This window comes from Peromyscus leucopus, chromosome 6 (genome assembly GCF_004664715.2).
Source record: "Peromyscus leucopus breed LL Stock chromosome 6, UCI_PerLeu_2.1, whole genome shotgun sequence".
Lineage (NCBI taxonomy): Eukaryota > Metazoa > Chordata > Mammalia > Rodentia > Cricetidae > Peromyscus > Peromyscus leucopus.
Genome location: NC_051068.1, coordinates 34,685,350 through 34,712,356, shown reverse-complemented (window position 1 = coordinate 34,712,356; position 27,007 = coordinate 34,685,350). Strand labels below are relative to the sequence as shown.

The window sequence follows — 27,007 nt, the reverse complement described above, 5'->3', positions numbered from 1 at the left end:
ATCATGCAGGACTGCTGGATTTTGTCAAAGGTCTTTTCTGTATCTAACGAGATGATCATGTGATATTTTTAAACCTTCAGTTTGTTTATATGGTAGATAACATTTATTGATTTTCATATACGAACTGTCCTTGAATCTCTGGGATGAAGCCTACTTCATCATTGTGGATGATCTTTTTGATATGTTTTTGGATTCAGTTTGTAAGTATTTTATTGACTATTTTTGCATCCATGTTCATGAGAAAAATTGGTCTGTAATTCTCTTTCTTTGTTGAATCTTTGCATGGTTTGGGGATCAGGGTAACTGGCAATGAATTGGGCACTGTTCCTTCTGTTTCTATTTTGTAGGATAATTGAGGTGTATTGGCGTTAACTCTTCTTTGAAAGTCTGAATTTTATTCTAAAACCATCTGGCCCTGGGCATTTTTTTTTTTTCATTTGGAGATTTTTAATTGCTGCTTCTATTTCCCTGGGGGATATAGGTCTGTTTAAATCATTTATCTGATCTTGATTTAATTTGGTAAATTGGTCCCTATTGAGAAAATTATCCATTTCTTTTAGATTTTCCAATTTAGTGGAGTATAGGTTTTTTAAAATATGTCCTTATGATTTTTCTGGAGTTCCTTGGTGTCTGTTGTTATGTTCCCCTTTTCAATTCTGATTTTGTTAATGTGGATATCCTCTGTCTTGTTAATTTGGATAAGTGTACCTCAATCTTACTGATTTTTAAAGGAACCAACTCTTTGTTTCATTGATTCTTTGTATTGTTTTCTTTGATTCTATTTTATTGATTTCAGCCCTGAGTTTGGTAATTTCTTGCCATCTACTCCTTTTGGGTGTGATTTCTTCCTTTTGTTCTAGAGCTTTCAGGTGTGTTGATAACTGCTAGTAGGAGATCTTTCCAGTTTTTCACACATGCGCTTAGTGCTATGAGCCTGCCTCTTAGTAGCAACTTCACCGTGTCCCATAAGTCTGGGTATGTTGTATATTCATTTTCACTGAGCTGTAGGAAGTCTTTCATTCTGTCTTGACCCACGTTTTATTCAGTATAGAGTTGCTCAGTTTCCATGAGTTTGTAAGCTTTCTGTTGTTTCTCTTGTTGTTGATATCCAGCTTTAATCCATGGTGGTCTGAGAGGATTTGGAGACATTTCAGTTTTCTTGTATCTGTTGAGATTTAATTTGTATCCGAGTATATTGTCAATTTTTTACAAAGTTCCTTGAGGTGCAGAGAGGAGGGTATATTCTTTTGTGTTTGGGTGAAATGTTCTGTACATGTCCCTTAGGCCCACTTAGTTTATAATGTCTGTTAGCTCCAGTATTTCTCTGTTTAGTTTTCATCTGCATGTCTAGTCCATTGATGAGATTGTCGTATTGAAGTCTCCCACTATCAGTGTGTGAAGGTCAGTATGTAGTGTTTCTTTTCTCATCTTGGGTGATTTTGTGTTTGGGGCATAGATGTTAAGAACTGAAATGTCATCTTGGTGGATTTTTCCTTTGATGAGTATGTAATATCTTTCCCTGTCTCTTCTGATTAGTTTTGGTTCGACATCTATTATTTCCAGATATTAAAATGGCTATCCTAGCTTGCTTCTTAGTTTCATTTGCTTGGAATATTCTTTTCCACCCTTTTCCCCTGTGGTGATGTCTATTCTCGATGTTAACGTGCATTTCTTGGATGCAACAGAAGTATGTATCCTGTTTTCCCATCCATTCTGTTAGTCTGTGTCTTTTTATTGGTGAACTGAGACCATCGATGTTGAGAAATATCAATGACCAGTGATTGTTGATCATGTAATTTTGTTGTTGTTGTTGTTGTTGTTGTTGTTGGTGGTGGTGGTGGTGGTGGTGTGTGTGTGTGTGTGTCTGTCTGTCTGTCTGTCTGTCTGTCTGTGTTTCCTTTCTTTTAATTTAGCTAGACTGAGATTATTTATTACCCATGTTTTCATCATTGAAGTTGAGCTCTTTAGGTTGGAGTTTTCCTTCTAGCACCTTCTGTTCAGCTGGATTTGTAGATAAATGTTGCTTAAATTTGGTTTTATTATGGAATGTCTTATTTTCTCCATATACAGTGATTGAAAACTTTGTTGTGTATAGTAGTTTGGGCTGGCATCTGTGGTCTCTTAGAGTCTGCAACACATCTGTCAGGCCTGTCTGGCTTTTAGAGTCTCCATGGAGAAGTCAGGGGTAACTCTAATATGTCTGCCTTCACATGTTCTTGCTCTTTTTCCCTTGCAGCTTTTGACATTCCTGCTTTCTTCTGTCTGTTTAGTGTTTGGATAATTATGTGCCCAGGGGACTTCCTTTTCTGGTCCAATCTATCTGGTATTCTGTATGCTTCTTATACCTGGATAGGCATCTCCTTCTTTAGGTGAGGGAAATTTTCTTCTATGATTTTGTTGAAAATATTTTCTAGGCCTTTGATCTGGCTTTCTTCCCTGTCCTCTACTCCTATTATTCTTAGATTTTTTCATCACGTTCCAGACTTCCTAAATGTTTTATGTCAGTTTTTTTTTTATTTTTTTTTTTTAGATTTACCATGTTCTTTGATCAATGTATCCATTGCTCCTGTGGCATCTTCAACACCCAAGATTCTCTCTTCCATTTTGTGTTTGCCTTTGTAGTTCCTGTTCAATTTTTTTTCTTTTTCCAGTTCATAGTTTTTTTTTTATTTTTTTTTTTTTTTTTTTTTTTTTTTTTTTTTTATTTATTTTTTTTTTCATTGTTTTTTTGTTTTCAGCTTCGCTTCCAATTCTCTCTCCTTGTATTTTGTGTCTTCTGCTTCATGCCATCAGTGTTTTATTTTATAGATATCTCAAATTTTTTCATTTCTAGAATTTCCCCATTTGGGTTTTCTTTATTGGTTTTATTTCCATTTTCAGATCTTCAACAGTTTTATTAATTTCCTTCCACTGTTTATGTTTTCTTAGATTTAAGGGATTTATTCATTTTCTCTTTAAGGACTTCTATCCTCTTCATACAGGCTGTTTTAACATCTTCTTCTCAAGCTTCACCTCCGTTGGAACACTCAGGACCTGCTGTGGCAGGGTTGCTGGGCTCTAGTGGAGACACGTTGTCCTGGCTGTCATTGTGTTTTTATGCCAGCATCTAAGCATGTGGGACTGGGAAGTTTAGAGTTCTAGGTGCTCATATCTGGTTTTGTCTTTGTCAGGTGAGTGTTTGTTTCTTGGTTTCTGTTTCATCTCTGGTTTTTAGGAGTGTGTGGTGGCTGTGTATAGTCTGGTAGGACATTTTTCTGTGGACCTGATAAGTGTGGCCATGAGGGTTCCAGGTAAAATTTGCTTCTGCGTATTGGAAATACTTACTTAGGACTAGGGATAGGCTACGGGTCTGAAGGGGTTCACAGGCAAAATATGTGTCTAGGTATTGGGAATACCCACTTAGGAACAAGGATAGACTAGGGGCTTAAAGGGGTTCACAGGAGGGAGGAGAGCAGAAGATCAGCTTATGTAGGCTCCTTGGAATGGGGGTAGAGAGTGAGGAGAGGTCACCCCAGCAGGTCTGCTATAGTGCCTGCTAGAGTTGGGGGTTGGTTGGGTAAAGCAACAGGTGGGGGAAGAGGGTTAGGAGGGTGTGGTGGTTTAAATAGGAATGGCCCTCCAGAGACTCAAGTGTTTGAATGCTTGGCCCATAGGGAGTGGCACTGTTAGGAGGTGTGACCTTGTTGGAGTAGGTGTGGTCTTATTAGAGGAAGTGTGTCATTGTGGAGGCGGGCTTTGAGGTCTCATACGTGCTCAAGCCATACCCAGTGAGACAGTTACTTCCTGTTGTCTGCATACCAACTTTAGCAGCTACCTCTCATACCATGTCTGCCTGCACACTGCCATGCCCTGTCATGATGGGCTGAACCTCTGAACTGTAAGCCACCACAATTAAATGTTTTTTTGTGTTTTTTGTTTGTTTGTTTTTGTAAGAGTTTCCTGGTCATGGTGTCCCTTCACAGCAGTAGAAACCCTAACTAAGACAGAGGAGAAGATCTGTGGGTTCAATAGCAGATGAGGACAGGGGGGTAAGGAAGGCTACAGCAGGTGTTCAGGTGCAGAGCTGGGGGTGAGCCTGCGGGATTGGGTCTGGAGGAACAGAGGAAGAGGGGAAGATCTGCAGTCAGGCTACCTGCCTCCCTGCCTGGAGCAGTCTGTGGATTAGTGAGGAGCAGAGTGCCTGTTGGGAGCTGGGGCCTGGGACAAAACAAGTAGAGGAAGGGAGTTAGAAGGGAAGATCTCTGTGATCCTCAGGAGATGGGGCGGGAGTGGGCATGAGCCTGGGAGATTGGGTTTGGAGGAAAGGAACAGGTGGTGAGGTCTTAGCTAACCTCTTTCCCTGGTCTGCTCTGCTGGTGTGTTCTCAAGGAATCCTGGTGGTGTTTTCCATAGCCACCAGTCTTGGCTAGTGCTGTCTTGGGGTTGTAAATGTGCTTGGAAATTTAAAGCACAAATTTGGTTCATTGCACAAATTTGTTAGTTATATATTGAGTGATAAAGATTTGCATCTGACTTCATAGATCATTTTGTAGATTATTTTCATCTGATGTAGTTTATATGAAAGTAATTGTTGTTCTATTGACTGAATACTATTCTATAATTTTAAAAACAGAATGCAGCTGTTTTGTTAGCATTCTGAATCCTTCTAAGTAAATACAATTTTAAAAGCCAGACAGTTCTTAGTAATGCTCCTACTTATTATATATATGCAAACATACAATGAATTTTGTTTCTTCAGTTATAAGACCTGCAAAGGTAACAGGAAGTCAAGGTCCCTCCCTCAAAAGAACATAATCAAACTACTGAGCAATTTCATTTTTAAACTATTCATAAAAATATAGATCTTTTCTCCAAACTGGAGAGTCAAAGATGAAATAGAGAAGGGTGATATGTGGCTTAAAAGAAAAAATGATAATTATAAAAAATAGAAAAATATTTCCTATTAATGATCTAAATCAAAATTTAAGTGGGTAAGTCTTAATTCCCTGCTGAGACCTATGAGATAAGACATCACTGTAGATGACTAACTCATGTGTATGAGTCGGAAGCTAATTTTTACTCATCTCACAGAAATCAGAGATACTGTTGAACTGGGGTGGTTAATCTCAACATATGGCACTTACCCATGTTAGAGAGACTATCTGTGGCCATACCACTCTGAGTGCACCCAGTCTTGCCTGGTGTCATAGACTAAGCAGGGTCGGGCCTGGTTGGTACTGAAGGGAGAGCTGAGCACTGAGTCACAGGGTGTTTGGGAAGAGAAGCCCTGGAGCTCTCCAAATGGGACCCTGAAGCGTTTCTTTCTCCTTATGTTCTGTTCTTAGTTTGAAATCAATAGAGATGTGAATGAGGATTTCCTGTTTTTTCCATGTTGGCTTTTCCTTCCACTTTACCCACAAAGCAAATTCCTATTTTGATTGTGTGGGTGCGTGTGCACACACTTTTTTCCCCCTCAGTGAAAAGATCAAAAGCCATCTTCCTGTGAAACAAAGACAAGGAAACATGGTTCAATATCTGCTCCTGGCGGGGTAAGATATTGACTGTGTTCAAAGCAAGTGAAGAGGAAATAATAAAAATATTATTTTAATTATCTCAGATGCAGCTCCGAGTTTCTCTCTGATTTGGAACTCTTATTCATACACACGTTACCTCACCACTGTGACCTTGCTTTCATTGACTTGGTAAATAAATCTTCCGCTTATTTTCCCCCCGAGGACTGGAACAGCAAGAAGCCGGCAAAGTCCTCTCTAGCTTACTAACTTCTGTTGTGGGTTGCTGCAACAGGAATTGTTTCCCAAAGAAACTACACTGAGCAGGTGGTTTATTTCACACGTTTGTTATAAGTTACAGAAGAATAATTTAGGAGAAAACAAGTCCCCAAACATATGCACTCACCTTCATAATGACAGAACAGTTTTAATGTGTGCTTGGACTGTGCTCAACCAGAAATAGGCAACCCCGCCCTACCATGGTGGCTACTAACCATATATCCTGAGATTCCACATATGTAGCTACTAGGTAAGTTAAAGAAAATAATCAGCTCTTCAGTGGCACTATGCATTTCATGCTCAGTAGTCCCTCATGGCCAGTCATCACTGTATTGGACAATGCAAACTCAGAACGTTTTTATCCTTCCCGAGAGTCCCATTGGATAATGTGGTTCATCTCATCCTACAACTTGCTTTGATAATTTACTTTTTTATTAAAGATCTATTTTTTTTTAGTTATGTGTGCATGTCTGTGTGTGTGTGTGTGTGTGTGTGTGTGTGTGTGTGTGTGTGTGTGTGCGCTTTGTGTGGGTATGTGCACATGTGTGCCAGTGCCCACAGAGGCCAGAAGAGGGCATCAGATCCCCTGGAGCTAGAGTTACAGGTGGTTGTGAGCCTCCTGTCCAGGGTGCTGGGAAGTGAAATCAGAACTACTGCAAGAGCATTATAGGCTTTTCACCACTAGGTCACCTCTTCAGTCCCCATAATTTACTTCTGAAATAGTGACTTTTCTTATTAAGCAATTCACATTTTTTATTAGAGGAGGTTTAGAAATTACAGATAAGCCAAACAAATTCCCCTCTTATTAGCTAATACTCAGATGCATATATAACTATTTAATATTTCATGTTCACTTTTATTTCTTCTTATATAAGTGCAACACACATTTTATAATTTATCTCCCAAATATTAAGAATATTTCTATGCCATTTTTCTGTACATCATTTTATACGGACAAATTATAAAAATTCATGATTAACAATGAAGACTTCTACACTATACTCCATTTAACAATTTTTGTGAATAATTTGTGTGTGGGCACATATGCCTGTGTGTATGTGTGTGTTCTCCCTTGTGGGTGCCTGTGGAGGGCAGAGGTTCCTGTTGGGTGTCTTCCTCAATGGCTTCTCCACAGTAGTTTTATGCTAACTTAAAATCTGTATCTCAGGCTATGAAGCCCCCCAAGCAGCTGGGATTAGTAGGATCTAAATTTGATAGAAGTCTGAACCCATGTTTTCTCACCTAAATAGGGCATGGTTTAAAGAAATGACTTCTGAGTATCGTCCTGGATTTCTGGCTTCAGAATTTTTTTGATGAGTGACAGCATTTGTGTGTATTTAAAAAAATAACAAAAGGAGAATGTCAGGGGTGGTATACAGGCTCGAGAAAGTGACACAAACAACTGGATTGCTTCTCTTGCAGGCACATGGCCCTGCCATGAGGTCAGCAAGCAGAGCTAGGACAAAAAGATGTGACCAGCAGGTGGCAGTAGCACACAGTACACAGTGGGTGGTGTCCTGACCAGTTTGCATACTGGGGCAGGAAATCCTTCCAGCTGTGAGACCTTTTGGAGAAAATGGACTGAGGACCTTAGTCCAAAGGGAAAGGGTCATCAAAGAAAGGGGTCTATGGCTAGGTGATATAGCTTTGGATGTGTCTGGAATTATTGTAGACAGAAGTTTTCCTGTCCTGCAGCCCTCTCAAATAAACATACAGAGACTTATATTAATTATAAATGTTCGGTCAATAGCTCAGGCTTGTTATTAGCTAACTCTTACATGTAAATTAACCCATAGTCTATCTATACTTTGCTACGTGGTTCATGGCTTGTTACCTCATTTTTTGCATGTCCTGTTGGCTCAGGGGCTGGCTGGTTTTGCTTGCTCTGGGGCTGGCTGGCTTCTCTTGCAATTCTCCTGACTCCACCCTTTCTTCCCCCATCATTCTTTCTGTGTCAGGTTGACTCACCCAATTTCTTCTTGCCCTGCTATTGGCCAATCAGTTTTTTATTAACAATGAGCAAATTACCTAGGGCAGCAGTGTAAGAGGGCTTAATATAGTTCCAGGGTTATGTTTATCTAAGGATAAACAAATGTTGGTTGCCATTCAATCAAAGCAGATAGTCTTTGGATTATTTAAAAGTGTACTCATGATTGTAAATCACAGCACAGGGATGGAGATGGGGTGGGGGCTGAGATAGGAGGATCTAAGTTCAAGGGCAGCCTGAGTCTCACAGTAAGTTCCAGGCCAGCCTCAACTACTTAAGACCTTGAAAAAGAGGAGGGGGGGACGTTAATCAAGTACACAAACAATAAAGACTTCAAATAAATGATTTAGGTTGATAAATAAATAAGCTATGCAGGGACCATTTGGGGCTCATATACCAAGAATAATTTACATTTTGTTATTTATTCCTTCAATTAACTAACATTAACGAGTGCCTACTATATCCTGTATTCTATGCCAGAAAATGAACTTAGGGGGTGGAGGAAGATTCTGCCCTTAATTTAAAGAAACATATCTAAGAGAGGGCCCTTTGAACAGCAGGATAGACCCCAAAATTTACACAGGAAGCTGTTGATTGCTTTTTTTGTTTGGTTTTTCTAAAATGTCATCTAACAGCTAATAATTACTTTATAGCAGCAGCTCTGGGCAAACATATATTACGACTGATCTGTTTTTAACTCTGTGACAGTTAATGTTGTTTGTCAACTTGGCAGACTCTAGAATCCCCTGGGAGATGGGCCTCTGGGCATGCCTGTGGGAATACATCTTGGTTGTATTAACTGAGGTGGGAAGACTCCTCTAACTGTGTGCCATGCCAGGCCCTGGCTGAGATCCCGGACTGTATAAATGGAGAAGGGAAGCCTAGAGGCAGTGCGTGTCCATCCCTCCCTGACCCCTGACTGTGGGTGTGATGGGACGACTGCCCCGAGGTCCTGCTACTTTGATTTCCCACCATGGTGGACATACAGACATCCGGGTGAAACACTCATACACATAAAATGAAAACAAAGAAACCTTTAAAAATAGTAAAAATGAGCCTGGCACTATGGAGAGCCATTCCCAAATCCAAGAGATAATTAAGGAATATTTTGAAAACTTACATTCCAAAAAGCTAGAAACCAAGAAGAAATGAACAAATTTTCAAATGCATATGACCTATCAAAAGTAAATCCAGGGGGCTGGAGAGATGGCTCAGAGGTTAAGAGCACTGACTGCTCTTCCAGAGGTCCTGAGTTCAATTCCCAGCAACCACATGGTGGCTCACAACCATCTGTAACAAGATCTGGTGCTCTCTCCTGGCTTGCAGCCATATATTCTGTATACATAATAAATAAATATTTTAAAAAAAAAGTAAATCCAGGAGATATAAAGAAATTAAGCAAATCTGTAGCAGGCAATGAGATTGAAGTGGCAATTCAAAGTCTCTCCACAAATAAAAATCCAATAGGCCAGATGGATTCATTTATAAGTTCTACAAAAATGTAAAGGAAAATCTAACACTGATAATTCTGAAACTGTTTCACAAAGGGGAAAGGTAAGGAACATAACTAAACTCATTCTGTGAAATCATATTACCCTGATACCAAAATTGGATAAATGTCACAACAAGAAAACTATAGGCCTGAACACACTAAGAGGGACATATATCATGGCTAAGTTGATTTCAACCCACAGGTGCATAGCTGTTTCAACATACACAAATTAGTAAGTATGCCACAAGAATAGCCTAAATAAATCATATAGTTTCTTAATAGATTAAGGAAAAGCATCTGACAAAGTTCAATGTATTTTCATGATAGAAGTTCTGAAGAAATTAAGAATAGATAGAACATACCTCAAAATAATAAGGTTTACTTATGACAAACTGATAGCTAACATTCTACTAAATGGTGAGAAATCAAGAGGATCTCCTATAAAATCAGGAACAAGACAAGTGTGTCAACTCACTACTTTGATGTACTATAGTACTCAAAGTCTTAGCTAGAGAGGTAGGACAAGAGAGAGACACAAAAGGAGAAAAATAGTGTAAGGAAGAAGTAAAATCATCTCTATTTGCACATGGTATGATCATATACTTAAGAGACCTATAGTCTCCACCAGAAAAACCTAGATAAGAAAGCACCATTCAGCAAAGTGGCAGGGTGCAGCAGCATGCAAAAATCAGCAGCCTTTCTACATGTCAACAGCAAGCTTGTTGGGGAAGTAATCAGGAAAAGTAACTCATTTGTAATACCTTCGAAAATTAAAAATTACCTAAGAATAAACCCAGCCAAGGAAGTGGGAACTCTGTACAACAATACTCAAGACATTTAAAGTAAATTGAAAAGGACAGTAGATTATGAAAAGCTTTCCTTTCTCCTGGATTGGCAGACTTAACACTGTGAAATGGCTTTATGACTAAAGTAACCTGCATTCAGTACAATCTCCGTCAAAATTTCAATGACCTGCTTCATAGAACCAGGAGAAAAAAAATCCTAAAACTTTCAGGAAAATAAAAAAGACCATGGGAAGCTGAGGCAACCATAAATAGAAATAGGAAATAATAAATAAATAAATAATGAATAAGGTTAAGTTATCAAAACATCTGACCTCAAATTATACCACAATGCCATAGGGACAAGGGTATTAAGTACAAGTACACACACACACACACACACACACACACACACACACACACACACAGACCAATAAAACAGGACCTAGAAATAAACATACACAGCTGTGGCCACCAAATATTTGCAAAGTTGTAAAAAATATAACTGAGATAAAAGATAGACTATCCAACAGTGCTGGCAAATTGTATATCCACCTGCAAGAGTGAATACATATTGACATCTCTCAAACTGCACAAAGATAAACTGAAAACTGATCGAAGACCTTAACATTAGACAGGGAATTATTATCTAGACTATTTGAAGGACTGTGAAAATTATACACACACAAAACAAAAATATCAATCAATAAATGGGCAAATAAACTGAACAAACAGTTCTCAGAAGAAGAAACAAGAATGCACAGTAAACATTTTTTAAAAAGTGTTTAACCCCTTATCAACTTGACACACAAGCATGTCACTATAAGACTAAACCCTTTCCTTTCTCACTTGTACCAAGGATCTCACATCAATATCATAAAAGAAAACAAACTTGGGAGGCAGAGACAGGTGGATCTCTGTGAGTTCAAGGGCAGCCTGGGCTACAGAGTGAGTTCCAGGAAAGGCGCAAAGCTACACAGAGAAACCCTATCTCAAAAAAAAAAAAAAAAAAAAAAAAAAAGGGGGGGGGGGAGAAAAATACTGCATACATTTTTAAATTTCCAAATGATTTAAAAGTTCAATGACTCGTTTGAGATTCAAGTCTCTTAACTATGGGTGTCTCTAAATCAAGCCAAATACATTCTTACTCCAAGAGAAGAATCAGTGCCTAATCACAACCAGTTCAAGGCAAAATCAAAATCCAACAGTGAAAATAACTCAGTAATCAGGGACTCACGATCTTCTGGTTCCGAAGGGCTTGGGCATCTCTACTTCTCTGCCTCTGCCATGCACAGTGCACAGCTTGTCTAGAAGACTAAGGCTAGCTCCCCTCTGCACCTGCCTTGATGGTCATCTCATGGTTCTGGTGTCTCTCATACGAGGGGCCTTCACTGCACCCGAGGCTTCTCCTTCACCAATGGCCTCTTTGGGGATTCCAACCCTGGCTCATGGTGACAAGTGTCAACCTCTCCCCTTGACCTCTTCAGTCTTGCAGTCTTCATGATGCTGAAGTCGGTACCACACGGGGCACATCATTTGCCCAGCTCTGCTGCCAGCTTCATGTGCAGCCTTGCCTCCGACACTTGACTGGATCGCAGCTTCTGTGAGCTGACCCTGAGGAAGTGTCTTCCTCTCAACGATGCTGGTCTCTTGATAATCACAGCTGACTTCTCAACTGCAGCCGACTAGTGTCTATTGTCCTGATAAAACAAAGCCTTTACTTTCAGACTCTTAAATATAGCACATGATTTGCCCTGGTGGTGACTTTGAGGGTCACAACCTGGTTGTGTCTTTGAGTCCTTCCAAGTCAGGACTCCATCCTCTTCAGTTCGCTCAGCATTATTTCCCAAACTCCCACAGACTTGGAGAAGCTGGGAGGACCCTATGGCTTTTCAAGACAAAACCTCTGAAAGCTTCCCACAAGCCTCCCCTCAAAACAATATGGTCAGCTCTGTCATAGAAAGATCCCACTCTCTGGTACCAATTTGTGTCCTGGTTGGCTTTCTGTGACTGTGATCAAACACCCACCAAAGCTAGCTTCGGAAGGGAAGGGTTTATTTCATCTTATACTTCCATGTCATGGTTCATCACTGAGCAAAGTCAAGGCAGGAACCTGGAGGCAGGGAGTGAAGCAGAGGTCATGGAGAAAAGCTGCTTGCAGGCTTGTTCCCAGGCTCATAGTCAGCTACCTTTATTATACTTCCCAGGACCACCTGTCGGGGGGAGTACCGTCCAGTGTGCTGAGTCCTCTACCATCAACTCGCGTCAAGAAAATACCACACAGATGTGCCCACAGGCCAGTTTGATAGAGGAAACACCTCAGTTGAGGTTTCCTCTTTCCAGGTGTCTCTAGTTTGTGTATAGCAAACAAATGTGACCAGCAGACTATCCTTCGCTACCAGGGAAATGCAAATTAAAACTACCTTGAGAGACTGGATCTTACCTCAAGTAGAGTGGCTATTACCTGGAAAACAAATGACAACAAATGCAGTTGTGGGTTTGTGGAGAGGAGACTCTTATTCAAGTGCTGGTGGGAGTGTAAGCGGTGCAGCCACCATGGAAATCAGGGTGGAGGTGTATTAGAACAAACTGAAAATCAAATTACCATATGATTCAGCTGGAGTGATCCTGGTTGTATACCCGAAGGGCTCTACATCCTAGCACGGAGAAGCTCCCACATGCATGTTCACTGTGGCTGTGTTCAAGGTGGGAAATGAGTTAGCCTATGTGTCCATGAACCGATGAATGAATAATGGGAATGTGGCACCACATCTGGATTTTATTTATCTGTTTAAAGAGAAAAATTAGGAAAATGGATAGATCTGGAAATTCTTATAAGTGAGGCAACACAGACTCAGAAAAACACTGCAGTTCTCCCTTGTATGTGAATGTGTGTGTGTGTGTGTGTGTGTGTGTGTGTGTGTGTGTGTGTGTGTGCGTGTGTGTGCAGACTGGAGGGAGGGGAGGAGAGATGGCTCAGTGGTTAAGGGCACTGGATATTCTTCCAGAGGTCCCGGGTTTGATTCCCCACACCGACTCGATGGCTCACAACTTCCTGTAACCTTTGTTCTAGTGGGTTTGATGACCTCTTTTGACCTCTGTGGGCACCAGGCATGCACATGGTACACAGACATAAATATGATACATGCAGGCAAAACACGCACACACGTAAAAATAAGATCTTTTTTTTTTTTTTAAGACAAAAGGGGGATAGAAAGGATGGGAAAAGTTTTTGAGGAAGGGAGCAGAGATAGAATCCATGTGACATGAACAGAGAAAGGAAGCATCTTCGGGTGGAGAATTGAAAGATGAAGTGGGGAGCTATGGAGAGGAGGGAAGAGGAGGCCAAAAGACCAACAAAAAGAACTTACAATGAAACTGCCAGGGTGAAACCTATTGCTTTGCAAGATAAAGAGGTTATAGTTAGTATTTAAGTAGTGCTAAATATCATAGAGACCAAATATAAAGTGGCATTTGAAATTAAATACCTTCTTTGTCCTTAATATATTACTAAATACACAAAGCATATAAAACATGGGGAAAATTTTCAGAGCTATTTGAGTTCTAGTGCTAATTTTGCTATAAGCATTCCCTACAGAGGAACAGGACAAACAGAGTGGATATATATATATTATAAAAGGAGTTTGCTAGAATGGCTTATATTAGAAAGGAGTTTGCTTAGAATGCTGTAGGGCTGAGACATCCATCAGAGGCTCCCTGCACCCCGAGAATGGTGAACCCTGCTCTGTCCACGAAGCTGGATGCCTCAGCAGTTCCACCTCCACACTGAAGGCCGGAAAGAATCCTGCAAAATCACTGCTCTTCAGTCTGCATTAGGTCCAGAGAACTGGTCCTGATGTGGGGAGCAAAGTCTAGCAACGGCAGGAGCAGCAATGGGGTAAACACTGGTCATCATCTGGAAGCCAGCCCGGCAGACTGCTTCCTCCGGGGTTTTTACATTCCTTATTTACTGTGTGTGTGTGTATTCCAGCTTGTGGAGGCCAAAGGGTCCACGTGGTTCCCAGGAATCCAGCTCAGGCTGGTCAGGCTTGTGGGTAAGCCTCCTTACCCAAATGAGCCGCCTCTATAGGCCTCTTTAGACTTCTTTGTATCTGGGCTAACTTCTGGAAGGGTCCACCTATGGGGGGGGGTCTTCTTCCCAAAATTAGTACTTCCTGGAAATGCCCTCACTGTTATGGGTGCAACTAACTACTCTCTAATTGGACTTAGTTCACTCCATAGACCAGAACCCCATTTGCAGAGCTGTGAAGAAGCGATCATCATCAAGGGGACTCCATCTGTGTAGCTGTCGGGATGTCATCTTCCAGACTGGAGTGACAGTTTAATGATGTGGCTGGTTGGGGATCACTCATACTCCTATAATGAAGATGAATAAACTCACTGTCTCACCCAGCTACACTGGCCTGCCATTGGTGCGCTATCTGGGGTAAGCTGACTTGCTCACGACTCCCTAGAAAAGAGTTCACACAATAAAACTTTAAGTACTGTATAAGTTACAAAGCATTTGGTTTTTCTGTTTGACACACACAATCAGTTCACCTGGTTAGTTTAAAATATGCCCAGAGGATTCTAATTTCGTGAGAAACTGAAACAGCACAGAAAGAAACCAGAAAATACAAAATCATGTCCTTTGTTAATCATGGCAAAGTGCAGAGAAGAAAGGAGTGTTAACGTAATGCTAAAACTGTGTTTGAATTAAGGCTTGATCAGCTACTCAAAAGAGTGATTTTAAAACAAAAGGCATATTTTATCTGAGGACCCACTTAATTATTTCAATTATTTTCTTTTTCACTCATTCTTTGAGGATTTCAATAAATTTTAGTTCATATTCAATCTCCCCCAGTATCTTGGCGATCTTCCCTCCCCCAACAACATCTCTCATCTGTCTATGTAAAGACAGCCTAACGACCATAGACTTTTCTGTAGGTTCTGACTAGATTCTTGAGCTCCAGTCCTAGGAATTGAGTGGATTGAAAAGAAGGCTCCCCCCTCAGTGTTTGGCACCAGATCAAAAAGGACACAGAACGTTCAAGCCTCCAGAACAAATCTTGTTCCCTCCCAAGCCACTCTGGCTCTTGTTAGGACTTGCTACCAGGCTTCAGAGGGAGGTAGCTGCGACCTTCAGCCGCCCCAGGAATCACAGCAGCGATTTTGCTTTCTGGAAGATTTCCAGGAAGTCACAGAGGATGTTTGCCTTCACCAACCAGAGCACCTTGCAAAGCAACTCCTTTGGCCCTGGCTGGCTTTGGAACATCTGTCGCAGCAGTCAAGACATTTCTGGATTCAGTATGTTGTCTTCATATTCAAAGGCACAGGAACAAGAGGATGCAACGTATAGGAATTACTGTCATACTGAACAAAGAATTTTTGCACTTCTGCATCCAGTGAGGATTGCTGGAATCCTTCGCAAAGTCGTCTTCATTTGAGTCCACACTTTTCCTGGGATCTTGTGCTTTGGTTGAGACAGTTCACATCTGCTAACGCTTTCTCTGGTGAACACATCAATTACTACACTTAGGCAGGCATCTGATGACCTTAGCTTAAAGTTTGAATGGCCTTTGGGTCTGCTTTGAGAGTTCAGGGACGGATTTTTGTTTTTAAGCAAAAGCAGGAACAGGATGTATATGTATACACGCACGCATACACATATCCTGATATATGTTTATATCCTGTGCACACGTAGGTGTGTGTACACATTCATTATTGTTCAAATAAAGCTAACCAATTATGTAACTCAGTTTGTTGATTGCCTGTCATCTCCGTGGGTGCCAGGGTTTCCAAGATTCAAGAACTGCCTTGATGCTCACACCCCTTTTTCTGGCTGTGGCCCCACCCCCACCCCTAGTCCTGGGACTTTTCCTTCACACGTGGCCAGGTCACTGGCCCAATGACCCCAGCTCGGAATCTGTCCTTGTGCCCCCTCAATACCCAAGCCCCAGCACCTCTCCGCGTTCCTTCCTCTTCCCGGTGCCACTGGGTGCCCATGGGGAAGATCTCTCCCGGGTACCTGGGGCACCGGGAGTTACCCTACAGCCCCCAATCTCTCCCAGCTCTCCTTGCCACATTCGGGGGCCCTGGCCATCATGATGGGTAGAGATGTGGCCCAGTCCACAGCCGCCCAGGGTCCGGAGCCCCGGGGCAGGCGCCTTGGAGAAGGAGGTGAGGAAGGGGAGCGAGCCGCGCCCTCGGGCCGACCTGGAGGGCGCCGCGGCCGCAGCCCGAGGGCCCCGCGTCGCTCTCCCGAGCCAGGGTTCTCGGGAGCAGGCCGCGCAGGAGACGTTGGCGGGAGGGGTTCGTAGCTGTTGGGGGAACCGGCTCCTGGGGAACAGTCCTTTCCAGGGTGGCCACCGTGGGCAGGCCGCCGTCCGCCCTCGCTGCGGACGCCGGCCAGAGGGGCGCGAGTGGCGACGTGCAGCGCGGTGCGCCCGGCACGCCCAGCTTTGAGGCTCAGGAGCCCGGGGCTGCGCGGTTAACCGCGCCCGGTAGCGCCCCGGGGGCCGAGCATCAGCCGGCGGCGCTGCAGGTGAGCGGTCGCCAGGGCGATAAGGACCTGGGCGCACGCCGGTCGCGGTTGGCATGGAAGCCGCTCGGAGGGGCCCGGGCTGGTCTCTGATTGGCTGATTCAACAGACGCGGCTGGGTCGAAAGTGCTCAGTGGCGAGCGCCGCAGCCTTAGCCGCTGGAGCCGGCGCCCCTGGAATCATCTCTCCGCTCCGGGTCCCCTCCCTCCGCGCCAGGCCCCGCCCGCCCCGCCCCCACCTGGGTGCGCTTGCTAATCCGCTCAGACCGAGAAGAACCTGAGAATCAGGGCCGGCTGGGGTTCCCAAGCAGGTTTGGGGGCCTTCCTCTGGTGAGAGAAGCACCTGCTTGTCACTTGGGAAAGAGAATCACTTGTTCGCAGCCAGAGATTCTGGATTTAGTCCGAGGTCAGGGAAGGTGGGGAGAAAGACTTAGCTTCTCCAGTGCCATTCCCCGCCCCCCGCCCCCCACTCCCAATCAATGTGGGCTGAGAATCCCGACGTGGAGATTGGCAGGCTCTCTCACCTCTCATTGCAACCTTCAGCCTGGGGTCAGATTAAAGCCTAGTCAACCATTGTTTGGTTCTGAGTTGGTTGCTCCGATGCCTAGGGCTGTCGCCTGCTAGGGAACACTGACTTTAATGTTTGTTGGGAAATTGAGAAATTGGTGGTGACCCCGGGGCTCGGCATTCTTCCTTCCAGAGTTCTCTGCATTCTTGGGTTCCCAGGTTGAGAGGGTTGACTAACTGTGTCTCCTTCTCTTTCCTGGATAGCAGCAGGTTGCGGCTTGCTAGGCGATGCGTCGCCACAGTTCCAAGAGTGGAGTCGCTCTGCCTCCGGTGGGCCAAGGTCCTGAGGCTTGCCAGATGCTCACTCGAGCTCAGCTCGGCCAGGATCCCCCACAGAGAACCGTGCTAGGGGTGTTGACTGAAAATGAGCAGTACAGGAGGACCTGTGGCCAGGTAATGACCCAGGAGCTCAAGGGAAGATGCTGTGGAGAAGGCCTGCCCGTGGCAGTGTGCATGTATGAGTGTGTGTGCCTGTGTGTTCCCCCGCCCCCAATATCAAGGAAATAAGTCTTAGGGATTCTTTGGGTTAAGCATACGTTAAGTGACTTAAGGGCTATTCAGAAAGGAGATACGATTACACCAGACTGTAGTCCTGGAGAACATCTGGGCAGGAAAGGAGTGCAGTATGAGCCAGGCCACCAGAAATCAATCAAGAAGAGCTGGTGCTGTGTTCAATGGAGACGGTGTATGTACCAGGATACACTAGATTACTTTATAATAGACAGGTTGCATCCAGAGCAGACATCTCTACCACTACAGACAAGGGGCACTGAGATGCTACTTATCTGTTGTCAACTGACTGTAGCATCTGCCACTGAAGACCAAACAAATTTAGACACTTCAATGTAGAGGAGAGATTTGAACCTGCCACAGTGAATTTTGAGATAGAAAACAAGTCTGTTATTAGAATAAACCCTCATAAGGATGCCTCAGCTCTGTATTACAAGTCTGTGGAACCCAATGGTCACAAGAGTCTAGTCCAGCAGGTGGGCGGGTTTTAAAGGCGAGGTTAGAGATGTTTCTGCCCCTCCCACAGGTTACTAGAGGCTCATTCAGAGACCCCTCATCTGCTGCCTCTTCAAGCCCTCTGCTCTTTAGTAGGATTGGATCCGTTGATGGTGGGGATCTCCCAAATGAGCCTTTTAATGCTCTGGGTCAAGCTGAGTGAAAACAGTTTTTAACAGAACTTGATTAGGCATGTTCACTTCTGTAGACTTACAGTCTGAGACCTGAATTTATGAATTGGAAGTGGTGTCTACACTTGACATTCACACTCAGCTCTTGTGCCCCCTGGAGTCACTGCTTGGTGCCTCCTCTACACTCTATTCTCCTACACCGTCCTTAGAAACCCACCTCCTGCCTGTTTCTCCGTTTTTTTCTTTGTTGTTTTTTGTTTGCATTTTATTTTAAAATAATTTAATTCCCCTATTACTCCCTTATTACTATATATACATGTGTTCATGTATGATGTGTGTCTGTGAGCATGCATGCCACAGCATTCATCTGGAGGTTGGAGGACAAGTTTAGACACTCCTTCTCTCCTTCGGGGCTTGAACTCAGGTCACTGGGCTTGGTAGCAAATGTCTTTACCCCTGGAGCCATCTTGTTGCTTAATCTTCCATAGCTTCTGCTCCTTCAGAATAAGGAATAAGATGACTGTATCCTGCTTTCCCAAAAGAACGCCACAGCCAGAACCTTTACTCTCTTTCCCACGCCAGGCAGCAGGGGAAGTCTAGCCCAAGCTGGCTTTGACCTGTTACGTAGCTCTAAATGACCTCAAATTCAGGACCCTCCTTCCTCATTCTCCCTGGGACTACAATACACGTTTGCTCACTTTGGGCCAGTAGCTAGAATCCTTCCTGCTCCCCTGTGCCCTTCTCATCCTGTTCTGTGACTGACGTGTCCCAGCTCTTGAACCTGTGTGCAGTATCTCATGCATGGTCTCCTGGCTTTCAAGGTACCTCTCCATAACTCTTCTCTTTCTCCAATTTCTCTTTCCTCTGGATCAAATCCAGACATGTACACATGTGTGGTTATCGCTTCCCATCTTCAAACACATTCAGCCGCACAGCTAGCTCTGTGCCGCGACTGTCCCAGGTACAGCAAGATTTCCTGGAAACGATCTCAGCAGTGTGAACATCCACCAAGGTGACAGTATGGGATGACACCTTCTCTGTGGTATTCCTTGTGTCTAGAAGAGTGATGAGTCTGGCCAGGCAAGCCTAGTGGGTTTGTTGACCGGATGCTTCTGTTTCGCGGTCTTCTCTCACTTGGTTTTTTCTTCCTTGATATATTGACACCTTTCACATAAGTAGCCATTCTTCCTTCTTTGAAATAATTTCTTTTTGCTCAGCTCCGGGGAACAGTGCTCTTTCTAGATGTGTTATGCTACATATCGCCTCTCCTCAGTCTCTTGTCGGTGGCGCGCACGCGCACACGCACACACACACACACACACACACACACACACACACACACACACACACACACAGAAGTATCTGACATTTAGAAGATGCCTAGAAAATGCCTAGTTAAGGAGTAACTCTCTCTCTCTCTCTCTCTCTCTCTCTCTCTCTCTCTCTCTCTCTCTCTCTCACACACACACACACACACACAGAGCAGAACTCAAACCCAGCAGTAACATGAGTCATAGCTGTTGTACCTTGTCTCTTGAGATTTTTTTCCCCTAACATTTTATTAGAAATTGTTTTTCCTTACTAAATGTCAGTTAAACTTGTTCAATGGAAGGTAAATTCGTGGAGGGAGTGACCTATGACCTGGGAAGTGCTATCCAACAATAAGAACCAAGATTAAGTACAAGCAAAATGTTCACAGTTGATGGTGTCGGCATCTGCAGACCTAGAAATCTAGTTCCTAGGCCCGCCCTGGTTTCCACGCCCGACTCCCTTTAGGCCACTGGTTACGAGGGTTCACTGTGACAGGGCCACCATTGTTCCTGTTGTTCTCACTGTAAGAATTTTAAAAAAGAAATGATTTGAGAAAATACCCCAAGAGTACTGATGTTGCTATACAAAAGTATTTTCATACCATTTACAAGCATTTTGTAGCACAGAGTTCTAAAGTCACAATGGTTTTCCTGAATTACTGGGCAGGAAATGGAAGCTTATTGGCACCAGCAATGCAAAGCTGGGTGTTGAAGCAGAGGGCTAGAGAGACGAAATAACTGAGGACCAAGGGTGATGCTGAGTTCCTGTGAAATAGTGTAATGCTCTAAATGTAAAGGGCACTTTGCAACTGTCCTCTGGAATATTATAACGAATCAGATTTTTAGGTGTCACAGCTCTTCTTGTTTTATAGTCATGAATTCTCTTTAACACACATGTAAGGAGATGGTGAATTTCAAACAAAACTTTTCCTGTTGGACAAATGTAAACAAAATGAGAAGGAAGTCATATTTTCAGAGATCCGGTGTTTGGGATTAGATGGCCAGCTTAGCTGTTTCTACTTAGAATTTGCTCTGACTTTCCCAAGCTACTGGTTTGAGTGACATGGGCTCACATTGTTCACAGTGGATGGTGACCAACAAGAGATGTAACTGGGTTTTTTTTTTTGTTGTTGTTGTTTTGTTTTTAAGGAGATCACAACAATCAGATGTTTTTCTGGATCAGAAAATGTCTTCCCTGGGGCTGGAAAGAAAGTGCTCCCTGACCATGGGGTCAACGAGCCAGCCAAGCATGGATTTGATATCTACATGGATGAGCCCGAACAGGGGGACCGAGACAGCTGCCCAGCGAGAGAGGGGATAGTATTCGAGGATGTGTACGAAGTAGACACAAGCATGCTCAAGTCAGACCTCCACTTCCTGCTGGATTTCAACACAGGTAATCATACTCGGGCTGCCGGAGACCTGTGCTCTCAGCCCTCTGCCGTGTTCCAGCAGAGAGTAGCTGGAGACGGAAAAGCGAAGTAATGGCAGTGTCCCCGGCTTCCTGTGCGGGTGAGTGGCTATGACAAGGCTTGAATGAAATTACTTACGTGACCACGTCACATTCTGCAGTTTCTCCAATGCTGGTCGACTCCAACGCCCACGCCCAGTCAGAGGAAGCGACAGATTTTGGCTCAGACGTGATTAATGTAACGGAATATGCTGAAGAGATTCATCGTTACCTGCGAGAAGCAGAAGTGAGTTTCCCAAACTTGGGTTCCGTCTCTAGACACTAAGCTCTGTCTTCATGTTGCAAGCTCTTGGCCATGGGCCACATGAGTCACTAAGATCGGGGCAGCCTATTGTGAGCATCTGTTAAAAAAAGCACATAGAGAAACCCTTCTTATAACAAAGAAAAAAAAGAAAGGAAGAAGGAACAGAGTCTGAGCCCAAGTACTTAGGCTAAGGCACGTGCAACCTGATGTCATAATGCCGAGTTTCAAATACATACACGTTCTCTATGTGGTTTAAAGTATCTGTGTTAAGTACACAGGAATCACACACATAATATTTCCCTCCTGCTTTGTATCAGCTCATGCTTTATATCATTATATTATTTCCTCATGCTTTGTATCATACATGACAAAACCAGACTTCACATTTCCTTCTTGTGGATAAAGATCCCCCCCACCCCCCGGAATCAGAGTTCTCCTGGTCTCTGTGTTCCTGACAATTTCTTTCACAAAATAGGAATACTAGGGAGTGGTGTCTTTGCTAGTGCAACCGTTTGAAGACCCACACTCTTTCCTCCACCAGGTAAGACACAGACCCAAGGCTCACTACATGAGGAAGCAGCCGGACATCACGGAGGGCATGCGCGCCATCCTGGTGGACTGGCTGGTGGAGGTTGGGGAAGAGTACAAACTTCGCACGGAGACCCTGTACTTGGCCGTCAACTTCCTGGACAGGTTTCTTTCCTGCATGTCTGTTCTGAGAGGGAAGTTGCAGCTTGTCGGGACAGCCGCCATTCTCCTGGCCTCGTAAGCGTTCTCTAAGCTTGTGAAATGCCACCCGTCGAAACACTTTATCCCCCTCCATTTACTGAAGGAATGTAATGCTTGCAATGAAAATGATTCGTACTCTTTTTGATAAGAGACCATAGTCTTTGCAGATTAACTGAGGGAATGAGTCTTGCCCACATGCTTACTCTTCAATTAGGATGTTAGAAATTTGTAGAAAGGGGTTCACTATCATGATTGACATCAGCCAGGACTCAAGATCTAACTTGGCTGTTCTGCACAGTAGTCTCTCGGCTGAATTTTAGTACAAGTGAAAATCTATTTGGGGAGGTTTTGGTTTCATAAGCACTGTGTACTGATCTGGCAAACAGCACTGAGAAACACAGCTCATTCATTTCGTTCAGTGGGTGAATGGTTTACCTGGTTCCTGTCCCTGTCAGTGACTCCTAAGGACGCCTCATTGAGTGGGGAAGGGGAGCTGGGTTGTGGCTAAACAGGCTAAAGTGATCTGTGGTTTCCACTCTTGTGACCTCTCTCGGATGTCTTAGTTGTTAATGTGTTAAAAACAAACAAACAAAAAAACAAACAAACAAAGCACAGGCTCTCATTTCCCTCAAAGAAAGCAGAACAAATGCAGAAGGAAAGAAGGAGAATAATGAAATTATATCGTTATTTTTTTCTTGGCTCTTCAGCATGATTTGCTAATTGATGAAGTTGAATATGATTTTCAAACAAACAAGCAAACCCAGAGCTATGGGATTTTTTTTTCTGTTGTTGAGTTTAATACTAACATTCTTTATCACAAAGTGACTCAATATTTATTCAATCAACAGGGATCCACCAGTTGAAGTTTCTGTCCTTTAGACACACTCTGTTTCCCAGGCCCCAACCCTCCAGGACTCCCAGCAGTTAGCATAACATGTTCTTTTAATACTCTCTTTCTTGGGCCGAGAAAAAGCTCCCATTATGTTTATAGCCCCACACAGCTCTGTGATAGTTCTGTGGCCATGGGAGTATAAAGTTCAGGAGCCTGCAAGGCCATCCAAGAGAACAGGAACTAGCACTGTGTGCTCCCAACTTTCTCTCTGGCAATTCTTTACTTTCCCCAGGAAATACGAAGAGATATACCCACCCGACGTGGACGAGTTTGTCTACATCACTGACGACACGTACACAAAGCGACAGCTCCTGAGGATGGAGCATCTGCTACTGAAGGTTCTAGCATTTGATCTGACTGTTCCCACCACCAACCAGTTCCTCCTTCAGTACTTAAGGCGGCAAGGAGTGTGCATCAGAACCGAGAACCTGGCCAAGGTATGCCACGGGACTTCCAGGGACAGCTGGTGCTGAGGAGGCTAAACAGCCCCCTCTCTTGCCGTCCTCCGCTTCTGCCTCCCAGCTTTCCACCTCCATAGAGATGAAAAGCAATTAACTTTAAGAACATGATACCTATTCCCAAGACATTACTGTTGACGTTTGGCAGGCCACATTCACCCAACTCTCCCAAGTGCTGAAGATATTCAAGCTTGGTAACTGCTCCCTTGAGTAATACAGACCGTAGGCAAGCAGTGTCTTTTAATTTGGGAGCCAAGTGAATGTGGCTGAGTTTTGTTTGAATCTTATTCTAACTCATTAAGCACTGAAGCACTGTGGAGTCTGCAGCCTTTTTGACTTAGAGACAGGTAGTTGAAATTATTAACATTATGGTCTGGCCAAGGAGCTTGCCAATCACTTGGCATAGGATATCTGTGATACACGGTGCTATGCAAAGAGTACTAAGGATAATCACGTGGATTCCCCAGCATTCCTCTTCTGACATGTCTTTCCCAATGGCATTGCTGGAGCTTGAGAACACTATCAGCTTTCCTAATAATTACTAGCTTTAATATGCCGTGTCTTTGTCCTCTGACTGATGGCTCTTCCTAGTCTAGGTGCAAGGTTAACACTTCCTTATCTGACCACCATAAAGCCTGATCTCCTAGCATAAGGAAAGAAAACTAACCTAATTATTGGTTAAAAATAACTAATCATTTATGCTACGTGGGTGAGCCAGAAGATTGGAACATCACCACCACACAAACGTTAATCTGTGGCAGGGCAGTCAGAGCAAGTACTAAGCTAGAAAATGGGCCCGGCTTGGGTTCTGGGCTCATCACTAGGTTCTGGTGGAATGTAAATAAGGCACCCATCGATGACTCTGGCAATTCCAGGTTTACTGACAATTTTAGTCAGATTTGACCTTGCTCAAATTCCTGGCTCCAATGACTTTCTCTCCCTTGTGCTTAGTATGTTGCAGAACTGAGCCTTCTCGAAGCTGATCCATTCTTGAAATATCTTCCTTCCTTGGTAGCTGCAGCAGCTTACTGCCTGGCAAACTATATTGTGAACAGGCACTTCTGGGTAATGTTCTTTCTTCCTCCCAGGTGGGATAACTTCACGCCTCACACAGAATCTCTTCAGTGTCTTTCAAGGTTCAGAACAGGCACACCTCTTACAAAAACAAGTTAGTTTCATGATAGCTGGTTGCCAAGACAACAGGCCACAGACCACGGCTTGTTTCTGAGTATTGCAGACCAGTGGTCATAGCTTTGACTCCATGGCTTTGCTCTGTGGGAAGCAGAGAAAACATATCATCAAGGAGATGTCAAGAAAGGCCTGGAATTCTCTGCCCACCAATATGCACAGAGGGCCCTCAAGGGTTTAGCCATTGGCCATATCAATCCAAAGTTGATCCTAGACAGTTGGGGTGGTGCACACTTATAATACCAGTTGAGGTGGAGACAGGAGGATTGTGAGTTCAAGGCCAGTCAGGGCCACACAGGGAGAGCATCTCAATAAAATACACATTATGAGCATTCATCTTCTGTAACAAAAAACTCCAAGTTCTTAGTCAGGACTGCCTGCTAGAAGCTCTCAGAGAACAGGGCTGTTAGTATTTCTCACCTCAGAAGGTGGCGAGATCTGAAACAGACCCCTACATTTCTGTTCTGAAGTCTCTCTGGAGTGCTAAAAAAAGTGAGGTCTCTACTTTTATTTCATATGCTACTACATAAATATTCAAAAAATGTATTTGTGTGTGTGAGAGAGAGGGGGCAGGGAGGGAGGGAGACAAGGAGAGAGAGAGAGAGAGAGAGAGAGAGAGAAGGAGGAGGAGGAGGAGGAGGAGGAGGAGGTCAGGGAGAACTTTCAGGGGGTCAGTCCTCTCCTCCCCACAAGGGTCATCTTTTGACTAGGAGTCTCTCATATTCTATGTCAATTATGTAAGAACCCAGTGGAAGTCCCACCCATGAAGGAACAAAAGTGATCTGCCCCACACTGAGGGCTGCAGCTATAGACCGGAGAAAACTTGGCTGTTTTTGTTACTAGTCTAAGGTTTCTAAAGAGGTTATAGACCCTTTTAGATCTGCGGACACACTCAGAGAGGCCTCAACTCCCTTCACTTCCTAATCAGTTATGTTCATGTTTCTAACCTCTCATAAAGTTACCTGGAACAAAATTTTCCTTTTGTTTCAACTAGCCAGAAACCCTCGCCGCATTTACAGGCTATTCCTTAAGTGAAATTGTGCCTTGCCTGAGTGAGCTGCATAAAGCATGCCTCAGTATACCCCATCGACCTCAGCAAGCCATCAGGGAGAAGTACAAGACTTCAAAGTAAGTTGTTGCCCCCCCCCTCCTGGCTTTCTGGGTTGTTGTGGAGTCAGGACTAAAAATAGAATAAATTCTATCCTCATTAGGCTGGAAAACGAGATTGCTTGCTAAATCAAGGAAAGGAATTTAGGAAGGGTCTAGGTTCACAGTTTGCCAGCATTTGGCAGTGAGAGCTAGCTGGCCGCCTTCTGACCCGGACGACGACTGGAGGCTTCCCGTAGCCTGACCAGCGTCCTCGGCTCTGGGCTGACCTTGCTGTGCTCTCCTTTCAGGTACCTGCACGTGTCCCTCATGGAACCGCCTGTGGTTCTTCCTCTGCAGTGAGCGGCAGAGCTGAAGTACCGCCGGGACACAAGAGCCACGTCAGCAGGCTTGCTCTGAATCGGTACAGGTCTCCGCAGTTTGGGTCAACGAATGTCGGTTGTAGACAACATCTTGAATGTGTAAATGTTAGGTTCTCTTAGACTTTGGTAGTTTGTAATTTATATAGACATAGACAAGCATTTTAAAAGAATAAACAACTTGCTGTATAGCCATGTGTTAGGCCTGTTTACTCGTTGGCATTGCTGACACTCACGCCCCGACTGAGTTGTGCGTGTGTATGTCGTGGCTGTTTCCACATTTTTCCAAGCTTGCTGTATAAGCATCACATGCTTCCATGATTAAGTGCTTTGAGGCAGCCAAGCCTTTCTTGGCCCGTGAGGCTCTCTGTAGACAGCTGAAAGGAAGAAGGGAAGAGCCAGCTGAGATGGACCGATGATGGGTCCCGAGTTGCTGCTGTCTGTCCTAGCTCCGCTCTACTGTAGGGTGGCAGACATGCAAGAATCTCCTGGGTTCAATGATCTTTTGGGGGTGGCACAATACACAATCCATTATCACCCAGGGTATCATGCCTTTTAGTGAAGGGCTGCCATCATGCCTCCTCATCTTGGATTCTGGTAAGCACCAGGCATGAATTTCAAACATAGATGATACTTTGGGAGATAGAAAAGGCAAACTTCAGCACCAAATGGCACTTTTGGATAATGAATCCAACACCTCTATATTTCCCTCGGGAGAAATCCATCCTAAACTTTGCTTGAGGGGGCCGGGCAGATGAGGATGAAAATGAATGGATTTTGCCAGCTGGCTCCCTTACTTTCCTGTTTTATTCTATCTGGGCTCTAGCCTCTTACCGGCTGCTGCCCACATTTGGACACACCCAGAAGTGTGCTTTCCTGACCTCAGTCTAACCAGGTTGACGGTCAAGGAGAACGATTGCGTTTGCGTTGCTGAGACTGCACAGTCCCCAGAGGCTGTTTCTCAGGACTACACGGGT

General features: G+C 43.9%; 1 protein-coding gene across 4 annotated transcripts; it reads left to right on the top strand.

Annotated features, from left to right (window-relative positions):
* Nucleotides 1-16,484: 16,484 nt before the first annotated feature.
* Ccna1 (cyclin A1) lies at nt 16,485-26,221 on the top strand. 4 transcript variants are annotated; one of them, XM_037206603.1, is made up of 9 exons: nt 16,485-16,573; nt 17,344-17,529; nt 20,732-20,978; nt 21,155-21,279; nt 21,839-22,062; nt 23,151-23,355; nt 24,328-24,441; nt 25,559-25,692; nt 25,962-26,221. In XM_037206603.1, the coding sequence occupies exons 2-9, from the start codon at nt 17,365-17,367 to the stop codon at nt 26,011-26,013; spliced, it is 1,266 nt and encodes a 421-aa protein (XP_037062498.1). In that variant the 5' UTR covers nt 16,485-16,573; nt 17,344-17,364; the 3' UTR covers nt 26,014-26,221. The 4 variants fall into 4 exon arrangements, with proteins under 4 accessions (XP_037062498.1, XP_028729216.1, XP_037062500.1 ...); XM_028873383.2 differs by having other exon boundaries at nt 17,341-17,529; XM_037206605.1 differs by lacking the exon at nt 16,485-16,573 and adding an exon at nt 16,765-16,899 and having other exon boundaries at nt 17,341-17,529.
* Nucleotides 26,222-27,007: the final 786 nt, after the last annotated feature.

What these genes read in the sequence shown, in the direction of transcription:
- Ccna1 (XM_037206603.1), top strand. Translation starts at nt 17,365, where the DNA reads ATGCGTCGCCACAGTTCCAAGAGTGGAGTCGCTCTGCCTCCGGTGGGC. An exon ending in CCTGCTGGATTTCAACACAG is followed by an intron (nt 20,979 to 21,154) that starts GTAATCATACTC and finishes CACATTCTGCAG; the next exon opens with TTTCTCCAATGCTGGTCGAC. An exon ending in GAACCGAGAACCTGGCCAAG is followed by an intron (nt 23,356 to 24,327) that starts GTATGCCACGGG and finishes CCTTGTGCTTAG; the next exon opens with TATGTTGCAGAACTGAGCCT.